General features: G+C 38.1%; 1 protein-coding gene across 2 annotated transcripts in view; it reads right to left on the reverse strand.

Annotated features, from left to right (window-relative positions):
• The window catches only part of mRRF2 (mitochondrial ribosome recycling factor 2), a 370843-nt gene that overhangs the window by 90257 nt on the left and 257089 nt on the right, over positions 1–23497 (reverse strand). For both annotated transcript variants that reach the window (XM_067139519.2, XM_067139520.2), the window contains exon 12: positions 13124–13219. In XM_067139519.2, the coding sequence (XP_066995620.2) occupies positions 13124–13219 (96 nt within the window). The remainder of the gene's footprint in view (positions 1–13123; positions 13220–23497) is intronic.

Consider the following 23497-nt stretch of genomic DNA (forward strand, 5'->3'; position numbering starts at 1 on the left):
CTATCCCATCGTCACCATAAGACCTGTGTCGGTAAAGCAACTAGCAGAAACTCCTAGATGCAGCACCATATGCACCAAATGTTACAAACTTTTGGACATTGACAGTTTGAAACGTATTGTCAAGTCATTTTATTTTCAACAGCATATGCTATTTAGCCTCCCCTAGATAGAGGCTGCCCAGCAGACAAAGCATTCCAAGCAAGAATTATCATATATCTTATAATAAATGAAATTCCTACATGATATTTCTGTAAGTCAATCATAACAGTTATACAAATGATTCCTCAAAATTGCAACAGAACCCTTACCAATCAAGGCCACCATGTTCATATGTTGATTGTTCAGCCTGAACAGCTTACAGAACTGTGTAAGTATTTATGTTACTGTACTTCTAGCTCCAACCATAAGACCCACTACCATAAGATATTAACTTATTTTGCTTTATAATAGGAACTGTGCCTGAGCAGAGTGTCTGCATGTGTCAACGTGCTACGGCTATAGAACCAAGCTCTGCATTTGGCGACAAGTGGGTTCGAACCCCACCGTCGATTGTTCTGAGAATGGTTTTCTGTGGTTTCCCATTATCACTTCCAGGCAAATGTCAGGACAATACCTATGTATAGGCCACAGCTGATACCTTCCACTTCCTTACCGAATTTCATTCACCATCATTCATTTCGCCTTCATTAGCTTAAGTGAGGTTGGTGCCAGGAAGGGCACCTGGCCGTAAAAGCATATCATATGATTTCATCTCACCTCATCCCCAACCTCCTATCAGGAAACAGAACTTAATGCGCGTGCACCCACACACATAACACACACACAGCACAGAGTGCAGAAGGGAAAGCGTGATCACTTCACCCGTTCCAGTGGTTCTGCTGCAGAGCGGTGCTAGCTGCACTTCATGATCACAGTACTGTGCTCTACAATGTAAGATGTCACGAAAAAATGTCACAAAAAAAGAAGTTATGTTTGCAAGCAATTTTTGTACAAACCATTCCTTATGCAGCACCCTAGGTAATTTTCTTACCATTGCAATATATACACACACACAAACACATTCGAAAATGTTAAATTCAGCTCTAGACACAGAGAAAAAATAAAAATACAATGTACATAGTATTATCTTGGCAATGATCAGGGATGGGCCGACAAGTACAAGCGTATTTTACACAATGGGAGATTTTTTTCCCCTAAATGATGACCTATTGTTTTAATTGGCTTAAAAGATCCCTCTAAATCTAAATTGCCTTTTAAGACCAAACCCAGTGAAAGTATTGTGGAAAATTTCTGAGATATTCACTTCACTGCACGAACATTTGCTCCAATTCCACCTCTACTCCCACTGTGTAGATAACATGATTGTATACACACTTTATTACTGTGGATTCATTCTTGGTGCTCACCCTCACCAGAATCTAGTCATTAAATTTTACCCTGTTCCTCATCCTTATGGTTCATAGCAGCCATCTCAGTTGCATAAGTTCTGTCTCTTTGCCGTTAATTGCAAATTTATCAGTCTTAATAATGTGCTCTTCTTGAAAATTAATACCACACTCAGAACTTCACAATGAGATTTCTGTCCATAGGGGGAATAACATTTGTCCACTTCAAAAACATGTTGCTCTTTTTGGATGGTATAAAGAAATATTTTGCCTCATTATCAGAGTTGGGAATTAATCTGATTACTTATAACAATTACATTCTTAGTAATTTTTACATGTAATTTATTTCTTGAAATAAAATTGTAATTGTTCCATACTAGAAATCCTTACTTTCTAGTAATTGATATACATCAGAAAGAGGAACAGGAAAAAAATAAATTATGATGAAGATAACTTTTTCAATTCTACTACAGATTATTTTAATGACCTGAATCTGATTTTCCTCTGTTACATTACCAATGTACAACCTCCGTGATATCACTGTGGGGTACCTTCTATGACGGCTTCGTTGGTCGATTTCTGTACCACTAATACCAATATAAATGGTCCGTTATTGGACATTATAAATTTTCCAGCTAACTCATTCTTGGTTGCCAGCGTTTCGCCCTCGTGTGCTAGGGTGGGCTCATCAGTTGGCACCTAGCACACCTACCAATACGCTGGCTAGTGCATACCGTGGAGGCCACTGCGTAGGCTAACTGGAGCCACCGGCAGTGCCAATGCACTAAGAGACTTTGTCTCATTATCAAAAATTGATGCCTGCTTGGTCATCAGATGATATAGATGTTGATTCCCATAGGGAATCTGAAATATTTGTCCTGAATGAGTAAATTTATAATACCAACATAAATGGTCCGTTATTGGACATTATAAATTTTCCAGCTAACTCATTCTTGGTTGCCAGCGTTTCGCCCTCGTGTGCTAGGGTGGGCTCATCAGTTGGCACCTAGCACACCTACCAATACGCTGGCTAGTGCATACCGTGGAGGCCACTGCGTAGGCCAACTGGAGCCACCGGCAGTGCCAATGCACTAAGAGACTTTGTCTCATTATCAAAAATTGATGCCTGCTTGGCCATCAGATGATATAGATGTTGATTCCCATAGGGAATCTGAAATATTTGTCCTGAATGAGTAAATTTATAATACCAATATAAATGGTCCGTTATTGGACATTATAAATTTTCCAGCTAACTCATTCTTGGTTGCCAGCGTTTCGCCCTCGTGTGCTAGGGTGGGCTCATCAGTTGGCACCTGGCACACCTACCAATACGCTGGCTAGTGCATACCGTGGAGGCCACTGCGTAGGCTAACTGGAGCCACCGGCAGTGCCAATGCACTAAGAGACTTTGTCTCATTATCAAAAATTGATGCCTGCTTGGCCATCAGATGATATAGATGTTGATTCCCATAGGGAATCTGAAATATTTGTCCTGGTATTATTGGTATTATAAATTTACTCATTCAGGACAAATATTTCAGATTCCCTATGGGAATCAACATCTATATCATCTGATGGCCAAGCAGGCATCAATTTTTGATAATGAGACAAAGTCTCTTAGTGCATTGGCACTGCCGGTGGCTCCAGTTAGCCTACGCAGTGGCCTCCACGGTATGCACTAGCCAGTGTATTGGTAGGTGTGCTAGGTGCCAACTGATGAGCCCAACCTAGCACACGAGGGCGAAACGCTGGCAACCAAGAATGAGTTAGCTGGAAAATTTATAATGTCCAATAACGGACCATTTATATTGGTATTATAAATTTACTCATTCAGGACAAATATTTCAGATTCCCTATGGGAATCAACATCTATATCATCTGATGGCCAAGCAGGCATCAATTTTTGATAATGAGACAAAGTCTCTTAGTGCATTGGCACTGCCGGTGGCTCCAGTTAGCCTACGCAGTGGCCTCCACGGTATGCACTAGCCAGCGTATTGGTAGGTGTGCTAGGTGCCAACTGATGAGCCCACCCTAGCACACGAGGACGAAACGCTGGCAACCAAGAATGAGTTAGCTAGAAAATTTATAATGTCCAATAACGGACCATTTATATTGGTATTATAAATTTACTCATTCAGGACAAATATTTCAGATTCCCTATGGGAATCAACATCTATATCATCTGATGACCAAGCAGGCATCAATTTTTGATAATGAGACAAAGTCTCTTAGTGCATTGGCACTGCCGGTGGCTCCAGTTAGCCTACGCAGTGGCCTCCACGGTATGCACTAGCCAGCATATTGGTAGGTGTGCTAGGTGCCAACTGATGAGCCCACCCTAGCACACGAGGGCGAAACGCTGGCAACCAAGAATGAGTTAGCTGGAAAATTTATAATGTCCAATAACGGACCATTTATATTGGTATTATAAATTTACTCATTCAGGACAAATATTTCAGATTCCCTATGGGAATCAACATCTATATCATTCTGTACCACTGTCGTTGAACATATGACGATATATAAGCGTTATTATTATTCTGACACTTCACATCAGCTGTTTACCTTTGTGTTAGCAGTGGAAAGAACTATCTGACTCGGTAAGATCTATCATTAAAAAACAGCATTATTACGGATTAGCCAAACACTCCAGAACGTGGTCACTTCTCGGGAAGTATCAAGCACTTCAAGTGCTGTGCCTACATTTATTGAATGCAAGGTATGTCACAGAAAACTTACAAAGAGGGGCATTAACATACACATAGCAAGAGCTCACAAGCCACTACATCAGCACTCATCATTGATAGATAGTGAACAATTGCACGTTAATTTAGGAATTCCTCAGGCAACTCAAACTCTTCAGCTAAGTTTATCAGCTAGACACACTGCAAATTCTTCAAATCAGGCATGCGGATGTCATTACTCCAGTTCCCGTGGGGTCAAAATACACATCAGCAGAGCTCATCCTGATATTCACCGTCAAATTTTAGTTTCTAGAAATCGACAGGGGGTTGATCCCTCTCAAAATGTCGAAACAATCGTTCAAGAAATGACCCTCATGCTAACACGGAAACTAAAGATCTCAACACATTACAGTATGAATTTAAGCAGAAAATGATGCAGTGGCGAAATAGATTTTTAAAAAAATTGACAGACGAGCAATTTAACCATGAGATTAATATTTGATGAGAGTTCTTCGCTTCTGCAATTGATCTACTCCCTGGCCCCAAACATCCGTCACCGAAATACTACCAGTATAGGAAAAATAAACAAACCACAGACAACCAGAGGAAATATAAACAGACAACGAATCCTGAAGGGGCAACAAAAGGGACCGAATAAAATGCAGCAAAAAATACAATTATCAGCTTACCCAGTACCACTTTTACAATCAGCGCAGAAAGGCTATTAGATCTGTTTTAAATTCCAATGCTGAAAACTGTAAAATTCCTTTGGATGAAATCGTCGTCGTCTGAGTCATCAGTCCATAGACTGGTTTGATGCAGCTCTCCATGCCACCCTATCCTGTGCTAACCTTTTCATTTCTACGTAACTACTGCATCCTACATCTGCTCTAATCTGCTTGTCATATTCATACCTTGGTCTGCCCCTACCGTTCTTACCCCCTACACTTCCTTCAAAAACCAACTGAACAAGTCCTGGGTGTCTTAAGATGTGTCCTATCATTCTATCTCTTCTTCTCGTCAAATTTAGCCAAATTGATCTCTTCTCACCAATTCGATTCAGTATCTCTTCATTCGTAATTCGATCTATCCATCTCACCTTCAGCATTCTTCTGTAACACCACATTTCAAAAGCTTCTATTCTCTTTCTTTCTGAGCCAGTTATCGTCCATGTTTCACTTCCATACAATGCCACGCTCCACACGAAAGTCTTCAAAAACATCTTTCTAATTCCGATATCAATGTTTGAAGTGAGCAAATTTCTTATCTTAAGAAAGCTCTTCCTTGCTTGTGCTAGTCTGCATTTTATGTCCTCCTTACTTCTGCCATCGTTAGTTATTTTACAACCCAAGTAACAATATTCATCTACTTCCTTTAAGACTTCATTTCCTAATCTAATATTTCCTGCATCACCTGCCTTCGTTCGACTGCACTCCATTACTTTTGTTTTGGACTTATTTATTTTCATCTTGTACTCCTTACCCAAGACTTCATCCATACCATTCAGCAACTTCTCGAGATCTTCTGCAGTCTCAGATAAAATAAAAATATCATCGGCAAATCTCAAGGTTTTGATTTCTTCTCCTTGGACTGTGATTCCCTTTCCAAATTTCTCTTTGATTTCCTTTACTGCCTGTTCTATGTAAACATTGAAAAGGAGGGGGGACAAACTGCAGCCTTGCTCACTCCTTTCTGGATTGTTGCTTCTTTTTCAAAGCCCTCGATTATTATCACTGCAGACTGATTTTTATACAGATTGTAGATAATTCTTCGTTCTCGGTATCTGATCCCTATCATCTTCAGAATCATAAATAGCTTGGTCCAATCAACATTATCGAATGCCTTTTCTAGATCTACGAATGCCATGTACGTGGGTTTGTCCTTCTTGATTCGATCCTCTAAGATCAGACTTAAAGTCAGGATTGCTTCACGTGTTCCTACATTTCTTCTGAAGCCAAATTGATCTTCTCCCAACTCAGCTTCAACTTGTTTTTCCATTCTTCTGTAAATAATACGTGTTAAAATTTTGCAAGCATGAGATACTAAACTAATGGTGCGGTAGTTTTCACACCTGTCAGCACCGGCTTTCTTGGGAATAGGTATAACAACATTCTTCCGAAAATCGGATGGGACTTCTCCTGTCTCATACATCTTGCACACTAAATGAAATAACCTTGCCATGCTGGTTTCGCCTAAGGCAGTCAGTAATTCAGAGGGATCATCAATTCCAGGTGCCTTGTTCCTATTGAGGTCTCTCACAGCTCTGTCAAACTCTGACCTCAAAATTGGGTCTCCCATTTCATCATCATCAACAGCCTCTTCATGCTCCAGAACCAAATTATCTACATCTTTACCTTGATACAACTGTTGGATATGCTCCTGCCATCTTTCTGCTTTGTCTTCTTTCCCTAGAAGTGGTTTTCCATCTGAGCTCTTAATATTCATACACCTAGATTTCCTTTCTCCAAAGGTTTCCTTGATTTTCCAGTATGCAGCATCTACCTTTCCCAGGACCATACAGCCTTCGACATCCTTGCACTTCTCCTTCAGCCATTCTTCCTTAGCTACCTTGCACTTTCTATCCACTTCATTCTTTAATCGCCTGTATTCTTTTCTGCCCTCTTCATTTCTAGCATTCTTGTATTTTCGTCGTTCATCAATCAGGTCTAGTATCTCCTGAGTTATCCACTGATTCTTAGTTGATCTTTTCTTCCTTCCTAACATTTCTTCAGCAGCCCTACTGACCTCATTTTTCATGACTCTCCACTCTTCCTCTATAGTTTTTCCTTTAGCCTTTTCATTTAGTCCTTGTGCAACATGTTCCTTGAAACAATCCCTCACACTCTTTTCTTTCAACTTGTCTAGATCCCATCTTTTTGCATTCTTTCCTTTCTTCAATTTTTTCAACTTCAGATGGCATTTCATGACCAACAAGTTGTGGTCAGAGTCCACGTCTGCTCCTGGGAAAGTTTTGCAATCCATCACCTGGTTTCTGAATCTCTGCCTAATCATAACGAAGTCTATTTGATACCTTCCAGTGTCTCCAGGTCTCGTCCACATATACAGCCGTCGTTTTTGGATGAAATATTCCATTATTTCTCTGAAATTCTTGGGCAACCTAATGACATGATTCAATCCAAATACCCATCTCATATTGATAGGGAACAAATTGACATTTTATTTAATGACACTATAAGCCCAGATGAAATCAGCTTTGCTGTTAATCATATAATCGTAGACACATCGCCTGGCCCAGACCACGTCCTCGTCAGAGTTATCAAAGACAGTATTGCAGTCGACATAATATCCCACATTGCCACATGTATATTGAAAACTGGGGTTGTACCTTCTATCTTCAAAAAGGCCAGGACTGTTCTAATCCATAAAGGTGGGGATACACTCAATATTAAGAACTGGAGACCTATCACAATCTGTTCAGTAAAAAGGAGAGTAGTTGAGCGGGTCCTTGACAGGCGTCTTCATGAACATGTTGTCTTAAACCCCAACAACGAGGATTTACTAACTCCTCTGGAACGCAGGTCAACACTGCGATACTCGACTCTCTTCTCCGTGAAGCCAAAAACAAACAAGCCAATCTGACTACTATTTTCTTAGATATACAGAAAGCTTTGACAACGTTAGTCATGTTCATTTAAATGAGACATTGAAGTCGTTACCAATTCCAACCAAACTTACGAAATTAATCATGAATCTGCAAACAGGAAATGTCACACAAATTCAGATGCAGGGAAGCAAAACAAGACCTCTCTTGATAAGCAGGGGAGTTATGCAAGGTTCTCCTCTGTCGCCAATCCTGTTTAATCTCGCCAACAATCATATTCTGGATGACCTTAGCAAAATGTCGATATCTACCCAATATGGCTTTCAGTTGAGTCCAGATCGTGAAGCTCTAACAGTATTAAGTTTTGCTGATGATGTAGTTATTGTTGGAAAAGATTCTGAGTCAGCTTTAGTACTTGCTCATGCGGCCATACATCAACTACAAGAAATTGGACTTAACATCAATATTGAAAAATGTAAAGGAATATGCATCAAACATGGTCACCTATCAGAAGAAAAAGTATTCACGGCAGATGAAAGACAGATACCATGTCTGAAGAAAGGAGAATCTATTAAGTATTTGGCTGTAAATTTCTCCAATGAAATTACTTTCCAGTCCGTTGAGGTCCTAAATAAGCTCAAAAACACCCTAGAGCTCCTCATTTCTTCACCACTTTTGCATTCCGATCAAAAACTTGTACTCATAAACACCTCAATCTGTCCCAGTTTGGTATATAAATTTCAGACAGTATCATCACAAAAGATTTCAGTCAAATTTATAAATGACGCCGAGATTATGGTTAGGGAAGCATTAAAAGAAATTTTGCAACTTCCCATGGATGTCCCGAATTATATGATATATGCTGAAATGAAATTTAAAGGTCTGGGTTTATTTTATGTATCATGGGAAATATATCTGCAACATATTAATGCATGCAAAATTTTGAAATTTTCCAATAACTTTTTTACACTCAACGAGAAACTTATGTCAAGAAATCAGCCCGAGCCTCGCCGAATTGAATGTAGCAGAAACAGAATCTATTTAAGACAAAAGGCATGGTTTTGTAGATACAAAGAAAGTTCGATTTGAATTGAGAAGAAGAGCCTTTGACAACTGGAGCAAGAAAGAGCATAAAGGCACACGTGTAGTCCAGTTTAAACAGTATACTCCAGTGAATACATGGATTCATGATCATAAAGGATTGTCTTGCAGTGAATGGCGTGATGCAATAAAAATTAATGCCAATGTTTCGGCTGTGCGTACTGTACCTGGTAGATCCCAGGGTAACAGCCTCTGTTGGCATTGCCACAGAGAGTTCAAAACTCTTTCACATGTCCTGGGAGCCTGTCCACATGGTGAATTACTACGGACCTCACGCCATAATGTAGCCAGATCAATGATAGCAAATGCTTTGCGAGGACAAGGTTATAATGTCTATGAAGAAGTTCATGGTCTCTCCAACAGAAGAAGCAACTGACGCATTGACATTATTGCTTTTAAGCCATCCTGTTCTGAAGGTTTCATCATTGAACCACCAATTAGATTTGAGACTAACAAAAACCAGCCGGAAGAGGTTGATACAGAAAAAAGAAGAATTTATGAAGAAACGGTGGACTTCTATAAGCAAAAGTATAAGCTCTCATCCATCTCTGTAATTGGCTTGATATCCGGGAGATAGTAGGTTCGAATCCCACTATCGGCAGCCCTGAAAATGGTTTTCCGTGGTTTCCCATTTTCACACCAGGCAAATGCTGGGGCTGTACCTTAATTAAGGCCACGGCCGCTTCCTTCCAACTCCTAGGCCTTTCCTATCCCATCGTCGCCATAAGACCTTTCTGTGTCGGTGCGACGTAAAGCCCATAGCAAAAAAAAAATTGGTTTGAGGAACCATACCTACATTTTTTGTCAACTTCTGCAATACCTTTGGGCTGTATAGAGATTTCATCTATAACATTGCGATTACCACACTCAAGAAGTCCATCATGACCTTCAAAGAACCATGCTTGCAGACCTCAAATAAATGTTTCACATGCCTCACTCGATTGCCTCCCCTTAACATCATACGATCACATTATCTACTGTATCCATATCCACTATTGTTGTAACCGTACTCTTTGTCATTGGGCAACCTGCAGCTGTTGCAGGAAGATTGTATTATAATAATAATAATAATAATAATAATAATAATAATAATAATAATAATAATAATAATAATAATAATAATATCTCTCCAGTACTTCCAAATACGACATACTTATTCCCAGTGATGTTCTTAAATTCAAACACAGGTATTCCATCAACTGCTCCTGTAGGGTGTACTTTTAATAAATGTAAAGATGTATTTGCCCGAAGATGTCAATGTTTAGCCATGAGAATTTTAAGAACCAATTATTTTATTTGTAAAGTATATGGCAAATTATTGGAATACCAGAAGACACTACCTAAAATAGAAATTATGCGAAAAGATAATTTTGAAAGTTCCAAGCTATTGTGTTCAGTCTCACCTAGTGATGATAGCCACTTAATGTCTGTATGGTAAAACAAATCCAAACAAAATGAATAATATGAATAATGTCTTTTCCTTGCAAACTTTGATACTGTTACAGCTTCATCCAAAAACAAGTTGCTTTACGTCGCATCAACACAGATAGGTCTTATGGCGACGTTGGGACAGGGAAGGATAGGAGTGGGAAGGAAGCGGCCATGGCCTTAATTTCCTGGTGTGAAAATGGGAAACCACTGAAAACCATCTTCAGGGTTGCCAAAAGTGGGGCTCGAATCCACTATTTCCCGAATACTGGATACTGGACGCACTTAGGCGACTGCAGCTATCGAGCTCGGTTCTTTGCCTGCAAAAAAATAGTCAGTGATTTCTTTAAAACTAGCATTAATTTTACTGATTACTTGTTGAAAAAGTAATTTGTAGTTGAGTGAAATATTTCTCAGATAACTGTAAATCAGCCCATTTAATTTATTTTGTGCTCTTCCCATTGCTGCTAAGGTTTGCACTCGTAACCCTACATGCAACCCATTTATAAACAACAAGGCATGTCTCCCTCACAGCAATAAGAATGTATTCAAAGAATATAGAACTAAAATGCCATGCAAACACCAAAAGAGCAAACTACAGGATATCATTAGGCTGCCAAAGTGCCATACTGCACTTTCCCCTGTCCCCTGCATATCAAGTGCCGACCCCAGTAAAGAGAAAAAGAGCCAAGAAGAAGAAGAAGAAGAAGAAGAAGAAGAAGAAGAAGAAGAAGAAGAAGAAGAAGAAGAAGAAGAAGAAGAAGAAGAAGAAGAAGAACTGCAACTTCCACCTCTGCCATTGCAATGTATGTTTTGACTTCTCCTGTTCAGTGGACGTCCTCCTATTTTATTACTTAATGTTCTTCCATTCAATAAGTGAGGAAAATATTCATCCCATTTGCTTCTTATTTTGGGTGATTTAGACAAATAATACAACATTTTTGTTGAAAATCAAGCCAACAAGCTAGCTTGCAGTTTTTGTGATATCATGAATGTAGCCACGGGACCTCCAGTTTCATATGAAAAGCCAAACCACAGAAATGTTCATTACATAAGTCAATGTATGGCCTACAAAAATATCACTTGGCTATCACGTCCAACTCCACCTTCGTCCTTCACAAATATACTGTAGTATTAACTTTTTCACCCCAACACTTTTTAGAATTTCTTGCTACTATTCAAGAATAATTAATAATAATAGAGTGAAACATGGAATATTATTAAAGAAATTGGAGGGAATAGGATTGGACGTAAGGGTTATATGTTGGATAAGAACATTTCCAAATTCAAGGGTTCAGAAAGTCAAAGTAGGAAATAATATATCACAGGAAGAGAAAGCTTGGAAGGGAATTGCACAGGGTAGTATAATCGGTCTGTTACTTTTCTTAATATACTCAAATGATTTAGGGAACAATATAACATCAAAAATAAGATTTTATGCAGATGACATCATTGTTTATAGGGAAATAAATAACACTGAGGATTGTTCAGAATTACACAGGGACCTTGAGAGTATCCAACAATGGGTTGAAGAAAATAATATGAAGGTTAATGGAGGCAAATCAACTGTTACAACATTTAAACACAGGAGCTTTAAAACTGAATCTGAATATACTTTGGACGAGGTAGTTATCCCAAAAGATGGCAAATGCAAATACTTAGGTGTGAGATTTGAAAGTAATTGGCACTGGAAGGGTCATGTTGATGACATTGTTGAGAAAGCATACAGATCGTTACATGTCATAATGAGGCTACTTAAAGGATGCAACAAAGATTTAAAAGAAAAAAGTTACTTAAGCATGGTTCGTCCATTATTGGAATATGCAAACAGTGTTTGGGATCCTCACCAAGAATACCTAATAAAAGAACTAGATGGTGTGCAGAGGAAAGCAGCAAGATTTGTAACAGTGGATTTCAGGAAAAAGAGTAGTGTATCAGAAATGTTAAAGGAACTTGGGTGGAAAACTTTAAGTAAGAGAAGGGAGAAAACTAGACTTATAGGATTATATAGAGCCTATACAGGAGAAGAAGCATGGAAAGAAATCCATGAGAGGCTTCGGTTGGAAAATAATTATATTGGCAGATCTGACCACAAGTACAAAATTAGAAGGAAATTTAGCCGAAGCGATTGGGGTAAATTTTCATTCATTGGGAAGGGCGTGAAGGAGTGGAACAGTTTACCAGGGGTAGTGTTTGATCCTTTTCCAAAATCTGTACAGATATTCAAGAAGAGAATAAACAGCAACAGAGAAAATAAATGAAATGTTAGAGGGCATTCGACCAGTGCAGGATATTGTAAATAAAAAATGTGTGTGATTAATTTAATTCCATCCCCTGGTCTATGGAGTTTGGACTTCGAGGGCCCTGGGACCGCTACGGTAGCTGTGAAGGCCGTTCAGGAACTCTGAAAAGTGGTGGCAAAAGGGGCTCTGGTTAAGACGCAGCAGGTCATTATGCTACTTAGGTTCCAAAATGGGTAAAATAGAAATATGTAAATAAATACAATGTTAATTTTAATCTTATACCAGTTGTATAGTATTATTAGAAGTAATTTCACATACTGTATATGAGTTGACTATGTTTGTAAGTACAGGAGATATTATAAGTAGAATTTTTTAAACAATATAAATTTATTAAGGATGATGTGTGTGTTTAATAGAAACAATTATTAGCGTAAATTGTATAATATTGTATTCTAGGAAAATTTTCTTCGTCTCTTGTTAATTTAAAATTTAATGCTTGACAAAAATGTATTTTAGTGTACCATTTGCCACCGAGGAAGTCACCTCATTTGCAAATAAAGAGATTTGATTTGATTTAATTAATTAGTAGAGTTTTTAAACTGTTAATTTGCTTTCAGTCTTCTTGGAATTTTTGAAAGATTAAGCTAATAAGCAGTCATCTCAAAAATTCCTGCTAAATTAATATAATGCTTTTACATCTTTAGCAGATCAATTTACCTTTCGAACACACTGGTTGGCAGCAGTGGATATAATAGTCTCAGAGGTACCTTTGCTAACTTCAAGTCGATGTAATGTGACTCCAACATTGATTACCTGAAACAAACACATTAGTATTATATACTTGTTAATATTTATATGAATAGATAGATTAATAATAATAATAATAATAATAATAATAATAATAATAATAATAATAATAATAATAATAATAATAATAATAATAATAATAAAAGAAACTATATTCTGTTTTTTACGTCCCACTAAGTACCCTTTCATGGTTTTCAGAGATGCCACAAGAATAATTATTAAATTAATGTCATATGGTCCACCTTTTTCAATACTATATTTTGCAATATTATTGATGCATTACTAAACTAGGGACTAGTTTCGGCCTTGGCTGGCCATATTCAGCCTTAATGTAATACATCTAATAACTAAACAAATATAAAAACACACAACTGATATGAAAACTAATGTACAAATACACAATTAACATTAAAATCTGGGATGAACTAAGTGTAAAATCTGAAAAATAAATTAGGCTCTACATTCTTAGCATCTGGAGTATTCTCATCATCCAGACTCTTTCTTATATTCATATTGATAGAATTGTTAGTTCCATCACTGCTAATCAATACAATTTCAATAGAAAAACAGGAACTGGTAAATGTTGATTCAGTAGTCAGATCATCAATTATCAAATCTACTTGAGTGGTGTTAGCAGTATGCAAGCCACTGGATGCCACTGTAAGTAAGTAACCAGCTGACGCAGAACTCCTAGATGGTGTTTCCACGTCGACCAACATAATAAAATGAATTTTTTTTTTGCTAGGGGCTTTACGTCGCGCCGACACAGATAGGTCTTATGGCGACGATGGGATAGGAAAGGCCTAGGAGTTAGAAGGAAGCGGCCGTGGCCTTAATTAAGGTACAGCCCCAGCATTTGCCTGGTGTGAAAATGGGAAACCACGGAAAACCATTTTCAGGGCTGCCGATAGTGGGATTCGAACCTACTATCTCCCGGATGCAAGCTCACAGCCGCGCGCCTCTATGCGCACGGCCAACTCGTCCGGTAAAATGAAATGTTCCCGTAGTGCTTGTTAAAAACATGCTGAAATGCTGTCATTGTCATTGTTAGGACGGCACATGAAGATATGGTTAAAACTGACACATTCTTAATTTGTGGCTGGTATAAATTCACAATTCATTGCGGTGTCCAAAAAGTTAACCTGAATAAATGATAGATAAAATTAGATAAAATTAATGAATAGAAGGAGAGAGAGAGTGTGTTAGTCAAATTGCATAGGTTATACGAGACTCACCTCTCTTTGCGGCATGTGGTGCGTGGTGTATTGTTGTGTGCTTCATACTAACGGTTGTGAGATTCAAAGGAAAAGGAAGGGGCGGGGCAAAGAGAGAGAGACGGGGCAAGGGGAGATGTTAGGGAAAGGAGAGGTGGGTGGACGGGAAGGGGAGGATTAAGGCGGGGCCGAAGGATGTGGGAAAAGAGATGGCTGCTGAGGAGAGGTGCTGTGAATATTATGAAAAAATGCATTATGACTTCCTGGTTTGACGTTTCTAAAAATGGGGAATTTGAAGGTCAAACAGGATATTTGGCTTTTCTGAAATGTCATTAAGATTATGATTCGGGTTAAAATATTGATCTATATGTATGAAGCAGCTTTCAGTAATAATTTCCATATCTTGTTTTATGCCTGTGAATTTATGATTATAGTCATACATATGTTGTCCTACAGCTGAAAATTTATTGTACATCAGGGTATTGACATGTTCCGAGTACATTATATTAAAATTCCTCCCAGTCTGTCCAACGTAAGAAGAAATACAACTGTTGCAAATAATCCTGTATATTACTTATTCCGAAAACGAGTTTTACATCAGCTTTTTAAAGATGCTGGTGACTTTGTAAATTTGTTCATTGAATGTAAAGATAGAATAATAATAATAATAATAATAATAATAATAATAATAATGTTATTTGCTTTACGTCCCACTAACTACTTTTTAAGGTCTTCGGAGACGCCGAGGTGCCGGAATTTAGTCCCGCAGGAGTTCTTTTACGTGCCAGTAAATCTACCGACACGGGGCTGTCGTATTTGAGCACCTTCAAATACCACCGGACTGAGCCAGGATCGAACCTGCCAAGTTGGGGTTAGAAGGCCAGCGCCTTAACCGTCGGAGCCACTCAGCCCGGCTGTAAAGATAGAAAGGGAGGAGTTGTTTTGTTTATCTTTTTTCAAAGTGGTTGAGGGGCAATATTTATATTTACTGATTAATTTTTCAATAAAGAAACTGTTGTATCCATTAGATTTCGCTATATTACGAATGGTGTTCAACTCATTTTTGAGGTCTCTTTTAGACATTGGAACACTGAAGGCTCAGTACACCATGTTGTTGTACGCTGCTCGTTTGTGAAATTTTTTTGTTTATTAGTTGCTTTACGTCGCACTGACACAGATAGGTCTTATGGCGATGGTGGGACGGGAAAGGGCTAGGAGTGGGAAGGAAGTGGCCGTGGCCTTAATTAAAGTACAGTCCCAGCATTTGCCTGGTGTGAAAATGGAAAACCAAGGAAAACCATCTTCAGGGCAATGGGGTTCGAACCTATTATCTTCCGAATACTGGCCACACTTAAGCGACTGCAGCTGTCAAGCTTGGTCGTTTGTGAATTTGGGGGTGTGAAGAATCTTGACGGATTGTAGTGACTGTTTGGCTGGGTTTTCTGAAAATCTGATATCTTAAGCAGCTTCGGAGCCTGATAATAGTTAAGTCAAAAAAAATAATTTCTATTCAATTTCGGATTCAAGTGTGAATTTTATTATAATAATGGACATAATGGACAAAAACTAATATGTAAGCAAAAAAAAAAAAAATCAATTTTTTTAAGATAGCTCATACTCTACAGTAACGAAGGATCCTACCCCGAGAATCCAACATCAACTTAAGCAGACCCTCAAGAATATTTCATATCTATTGATAGATCAAGAAAAAACTTAATTGATATGAAATTAATATCATGAGGATGCAGGAATCGAGACTTCTGAAACAACTAGTACAACACAATCTCGTCTCAAAAAATACCACATCAGGATGTAAATGGATCAGAGAAGTAAGAGAGGATCTGAAGGAAATAGGCCTTACAACAGAAGACACCACAAATAAGATAAAATTGAATACAAAACTCAAGAATACATACCTCCGCTTTACCCTTACACGAAACAAACTAACAACACGCACATTTTCCCCTGAGGAAAGGGCACAAGGATCGGAGCGTCTGTAGAAGTAATGGGAGGACCGCAAATCCCGAACAATCCCTGCAAAGAGACCTGAGCGATGGACTGACTAAAGTGATCCTATGCAGTCATACAAGCAGAAGAAGAACCCAGGTTTACCCACTGCCAAAGCCCTCCCCAAGATACACAAAATTGGCATCCCCATTCGCCTGTCACAACCACGTGTCGCGATGCGCCCCCTTTCATGTGTCAGTGCCAAGCGAACGGACTTGAACAAATCTCGAATCCGCGACCTCCGAGACCAAGAATATTGAGTATTGATCTAGAGTTTATATGATCATGTAACAGTAGCAAGAATTAATAGTGTTTCAAAGGTTGAGTGATAATTTTACTAAGTGGAAGAGAGTTATAAGTATTCAAAGCATAAGACTTCATACAAGTTTTACCTGAAGCAAGCTGGAGCAACACAAAGTGAGTGCATGTGTAATGTTGTGCAATAGTCAGCTACACAACGTCAGTGTAAAACAGAAAACCCAAAAGAAAGTTCTGTAAGTGCTTCTAGAAGTGAATAGAAGCAAATATCGCATATATTGTTGACGCAGTTAGAAGCAAATTGTTCGAGTGAATTCCATGACACTCCCCATCAGTTAGTGGGAGGAACTCGTGAACCAGTTAGACTTAAAAATGTTGTACTTCTACAGAAGTAGAGGCGAAAAGCTTTGAGAGACTTCGAACATAAAATATAGAGAAAGATACTTTACAAAGGTGAAAAATGAGAGTATCCTCCTAATTCAATACAATAAATATTCCGTCATTAGACGGAGTAAACAAATTCAAACGTGTTTCGGCTCGTTTGAGCCATTTTCAGTGAAAAATGAGGGGAGTTTGAAATAATTTACATAAAATAAGTTGAAAAAATGCTAAAAAACATAATGAAGGAGCAAATGAAAAAACAAACAAAAGAGGGCCTAGACGGAAACAAAATTAGCACAAATATACAATATTTACATCAATATGCGGAGCAAAAAACAACTCACTGCGACAAAACTCAGTGAAAAGGTGTTAATTTAAAATAATAATTGAAACTAAAAACTGTGTTAACCTAAGAAAACAAAGGAATGAAAAAACAAATGATGCAGATGGAAATGAACAATAGTAGCACATGGTGAGGTTGTGGACCTCATAGTTTACAAAATATTGTTTAGTAACAATAACAAACAGGTTGAAATCACTGTCAAAAATCATCCTTGTAGAAACCCATACACATTAAATTGGTCAGGAGGGGAGCGGGAGCAAACATTTTTGAGAAACCAAGCCTGATATAACGTGCAGGCGAAAAGCCTGTGACAAGGAAAAAACACCAATGAAATTTAAAGCTTTAGAAACAGCAGCATTCTCAATATCTTCTCAATCTAGCGGTCCGTTTCTTGATTATTGTTTCATATGTTGGCTGGTGTCTTGCCTTATTATAAAGGGTTGGAAGGGCCGCGATATAAAATTGTGAAGCTATGTTAGGTAGAAGACAGATGCATAGTAACATTTTTGAGAAACCAAGCCTCCTTCGTTTCATTGAGTTTAGCCTCTACACTTTTGTGCTTGAGTCGGCAAATCCTTTTCCCATGTGGACACCTGCTTCTCTAAATCGTTGCTCTAACATAGCATTCGATTTAGCAAGTCTATTATTAATTGTTCTATCAGCCTCGGCAAACTTATCTAAAGTCGATTGAGCTTCAGTAAACCTGGCTTCCAAAGTTTGATTAACGTTAGTGGTTAATTCTTCGACTTAGTGTTTGATTAATTTTAGCATTTGATTCAACTATCTGCTTATTAACTCTGTAAATCTGTGGGTTTAATTGAGCATTAGATACAACCATCTGTGCTTGTAATTGAGCATTCGACACAACCATATGTGTATTAGTCCTATCCATCTGTGTGTTTTATTGAGCATTAGATTCAACCATCTGTGCTTGTAATTCCGCATTTGACTCAATCATCTACATATTAATTCTGTCTATCTTGGTATTCTGGTCGTTAATACTGAGCCTAAGTGCTTTGATAGCGGCTATCAGATTATCCATGATGATGAAATTAATCTAAGTCGTATCAATTAACACAGTTAAATCTAAGTCTTGTTGATTCAAAAGATGCCTTGAAATGATTGTATTTATAAGATTTAAGCACACTTGTATGCCTTGGATGTAAAGTTTTGTGCTACTCCCTTCGAGACAGTAAGATCCTTAAATGTTTGGCGCATTTACTATAATTCTACTTAGCATATTGTAGCTTCAATCGAGACCTATGCGTGTTAGTGCTTCTGTTACTGTTACTTCATGTGTTGGCGTGGCTCCAATCTATGCCCATTTACGTTCGGTGTAATTTATTACTATACTGGTGCATGGGTGTGGCTCCAATCTACGCCCTTTCATTCGGTGCCGTCTATTACTTTACTGGTGGCTCCAGTCTAAGCCCTTCTACGTCTGGGCGCCATCTATTACTATATCTCTTTCTCTGTACTAGGAAAAGTTGTAGGAATAAGGAGCATGAGAATGGTCTTGGGGAGTGTTCAGTTCTTAGGAGCTGTTACAGAGAAAGGATTTCGCAGAGTGAAATAATAGATGTTATTTTGCAAAATTAAATTTATTCAACTGACTTGACATATAAATAAATTATTATCTCACATTGGAAATGAGAAATTAATTGGAAATCTCCTCTGTTAAATTTATTCTTGAATGTTTCAATAAATATTGTGAATCCTGATAAATAGTTGCGATGAATGAAAGTTGAAAATAAACTAATTTCTTTCATTAATTTTGTAAAGTAAATATTGCTTCGTAATTCTCTAGAGTTTTCTAGAATAACCACTGGTAATGCCTACAGTCTTTCTAGAGTAATCACTTGTAATGCATACAGTCTTTATAAAAAATATTACTTTAAATTTCCTGAAGTCTTTTTAACTTAACACTTGAAATTAAATTAGCACTTGAAAAGAATAAAGTGACTTTTCATGAAGTTTGTAACTGACTAGTGCTATTTAGCATATGTGAATGATTTCAAAGTAATCACTGTCTTTAACAGTTCAAAAAGTTTGATGTTAAATGCACTCATATCACCTGAATGTTCATGACGCTGGAACTGGTGAATGCGGTTTTACAAACAGCATCTGAAACTCCTTCGATGTCGTGAGCACCACGTTGTACCACGTACCATCTCCCACGCTGTACCACGTTCAATCCCATGCTGTACCATGTACAATCTTCCATGCTGTTCCACATTCAATCTCGCGCTGTACCACGTTCCATCTCCCACGTCGAGTCAGGTGTTAGATTGATATGAGGATTAAACACTCGGTCAAGATTTCTGGTGTCACATATTAATTGTGACGACATGAGAAAGTTCAATTGACAGTAAAATGTGAGTGTTAAAATGGCACAATCTGATCACATGAATATTAGTAAATCACTAGTAAACAGTACTTAAAATTGCACTTTGAATGAATCACAGTCTGTCATGTAAAACTCAAAATAAGAATCACACTCTGAGATAATTATGGCTTTGAGTGAAAGTAAAGCACAGTTTGAAACAATTATGGTTTCGAAGCACAAAACACTGTTCGAAAGATTCTACCTTTAGAAGCACAGTTTTAGGTAATTGCAATATCGAAGCACAGTTCAAGTAGTAATAGTTTCGAAACACTGTACCAATAATTCGTACTATTTACACATGAGAATAATGTTCTTATCAGTCAAAAACACCTTGTACTTGGTTTAAAATAAAACCTGAAGTTTAAAGCTTGTTGGGTTATCAAGTGCCAGTTCAGTTCATTTACTACACACGTAAGACGTATTCACATGTTCCTAATTATTCACAACACAAATACTAAGGGGATATTATGTGTTATTTCTCTTCAATTGAGTTAATATTTCATGGAATTGCAACAAAATGTCCTTAAGATTCACTAGATTATTTGATACCACTGTTTAAAAACAAGTAATATTTGAAAAAAGTTGTCCACTCTTGGTTATGACAAATACTAAATTCCGAGTTCTTGAAATATCTTAAGTTGCAATCTATCACTGTCAAATGTTAAACACTCATTCTAGCACACACTGAAATTTTATAAGTTCTGAGATATTACCGAGAAATATTAGAGTTCACCTTGGCACACGCCAGATTTTTCTAGGTTCCATAGCACTGCAGAAATTTTATAAGTACGACGACTAGTTTTGCATAACGCGACAAAGTTTTCAGGTTCGACACTGCACACAGCGACAGTTTAGTCATGGTTGAGTTGCAGATTGTAACTAACTGTACCTCTCCAGTCTTCGCTCTTTTATACGCAAAGTTAAGGCTGGCTGTCTGCTCCTCGTGGAAAATGTGTTTTCTTTCCAACTCAATATCTTGAGAAACTGTAGGCTGATTTACTCGAAATTTTGGCAAGGTTACACTTAAATAATGGGCTTCACAGTGATGTACTTGTTATTATGTACCTGAAAGGGTACATTTTAGACTAGTGAGTCGGCTGCAAATGATGATTACATCATCCTGCATGCTTCGTGCCTGTGACGTAGCTCTCTCTCTCTCTCTCTCACACGCATAGCTTGCAGCTCCTTCCCATACCTTTACCCCGCACGCTGCATTCAAGTGTTTGCGCCTTCATGTCGCAAATACTTTGCGAATTAAAAACACAATGTTCCAGGCCATAGGCATTCCTGGTACAATACCTTTGCTTAATATGACTTGCCCTTTATAGAACACCATATTAAAGTCATCTCCCCTTTTTCTCTAGGTTTCACATTCCGCTTGAACTGAGGAACCTAGGTCCTACATATCATCCTAGCACCTACATGTACACTGAAAACCACCTTTCGACGTGCATAGTACAATTTTAAAATAAGAAGACTATGCCAACAACAGCGCTCAGATTATTCCTCAGTGCCGCATTTCACTATGAATAAGACACTTATCAAGATTTTAACGTATTCATTAAGCTTTATCATACCAAAGCCCAACTTGACAGAAAGTGCCTCAACTTATGTACCAAGACAACATAAGACTATTACACCGCCAACGCGTAGCAATCCTCATATATAAACTACTAGCAAGGTACCCGTGCTTCGCTATGATATTATAATGAAATTTATAATTGAATGCTTAATGTTTTATATATAATCCATTGAAATTCGCGATCTAACTCATTTTCTGAGAGAATCCGCTAAAATTCATAATCTGACTCCTTTTCTGAGAGATTACGTCAAAGTTCCTCCCATATTTCAATCTTTATTTCCAGCAATCGATTTTGTACTTCCCAGGCTAGGTCCCGGTATTCCACCCGGTCAATTGGGTCCCTAAATCTTTGCCATCTTTTCCTATAAGCATTTTAATATGGATCAAATCCTCGAGGAGATCCTACTTCCCGGGCTAGGTCCCGGTATTCCACCCGGTCAATTGGGTCCTAAATCTTTGCCATCTCTTCCAATAAGCATTTTAATAGGGATCAAATCCTTGAGGAGATACGGTGTGGTGTCGTCTTGGGTGCCTTGGCAGTACTGAACCCGCAGCCAGACTGCAATCGTAGTCATTACCCGGTCAGGACGCGTTTCCAGCACGGTCCGCACATTTTGACGATGGTCCAGAACATTATTATTATTATTATTATTATTATTATTATTATTAGGGTGGGTGATATTAGTTGAATTTAGGTTATTATTATTATTATTATTATTATTATTATTATTATTATTATTAACCGTGGTTTGGTGGATCAGCAGAGGTAAAAGAAGGTGCTGGGATGAATAGGTCTCAATATACGAAATTAAAGTTAATTTAAAATTTAACAAGGTTATATTTTCTTTTCATGATCAAGAAATAACAAATATAACAGGTACTCAGTAGCCTAGCAACAAATCAAGAATGTACAATTACAGTTGTTACAGGATTTGGGCTCCGAGACCCAGACACACAATTCTTGAGCAATTAGCCCAACTTTACCCAAATACAAGGTTTGACAAAGGGGCAGAAAACCCCAATCATGCCCAGGAGCACTTGCTCCCTATTACTCAGTAAAGCCTGCTCGAGGCACACAGAAACCAACTTTAAGAAAGAGCAACCCGCTCTCAAAGTTCAAGCCTATCAAAGGCCACACCAAACTCCACCTTCAAACTGACCTCCAAGCACATGAAAACAGGGGTAAAAATACCCAACCTACTGAGGCCTATTCCATAAAGAAACAGGACAATTACATGGCCCCCAAAATACCAACTTGAGAGGAGGCGTAACTGCACTCCTAATACATTTCTTTAAAACCTATTCGGCACTAGGCCGCTCATGCAAGGGCTAATCCCATACTACGGAGGTGACACGATTGAAAAATTTTATGACATTACGAGTAGAAGGGAAACTGTTATAAAAACGTAGTCATCTCAAAACAAAATGAATGGGAGCTCGAGAGGGTTAGGCACTCTCTATCCCAATTTGTAGTTAAAGAGACAGATTTTATACCAAGTGTCTTTTACATTTTAAATACAGGTTACATGAGGAAAGTTTCGAACCTGCCCCGAGGGTTAAACTGCTGAGCTGGCAAGAAAATAAGTTATAAAACGGCCATTACCTGGTGGTTGAACTGCTGCCCGAAGAAAGAGGCGCTTCCCGCCTCCTGCTACATAATTACACAATGAGAGATGTTACTGAAGTGGCGCAGAGACCCGAAAATCAGCAGTTTATATACCCTCGTGGAACATTCGAGACTTTTCATGAATGATAACACCCGCCCACAAGCTTTTTATTGGACGACCAAAAGATTACATGTCAAAACTGGAGAAGAAAACCAGGATTGGTGGAAAATTAATTACAGAAATTTGCGATTGGCCAATTTCAAAACTGGCGGAAAGAAAGGATTAACATTGCCAACTTAAACAATGGCTGAAAGAAATTTAATAAAGAACAAACTTATAAATACTAAATTTCTTCAAAAAAAAAAAGGTTCCCTCGGTTCGCACTAGGGTGCACAACTGTAGTTCTTAAGAGGTGCCATCTAGAAGAGAATGTTCACACTTCTTACTACAGAGCAAATAAATACACATCGAAACTGACATAGTTCAGAACACTTCAAAATTTACAG

The sequence above is a fragment of the Anabrus simplex genome, chromosome 2 (genome assembly GCF_040414725.1).
Source record: "Anabrus simplex isolate iqAnaSimp1 chromosome 2, ASM4041472v1, whole genome shotgun sequence".
Lineage (NCBI taxonomy): Eukaryota > Metazoa > Arthropoda > Insecta > Orthoptera > Tettigoniidae > Anabrus > Anabrus simplex.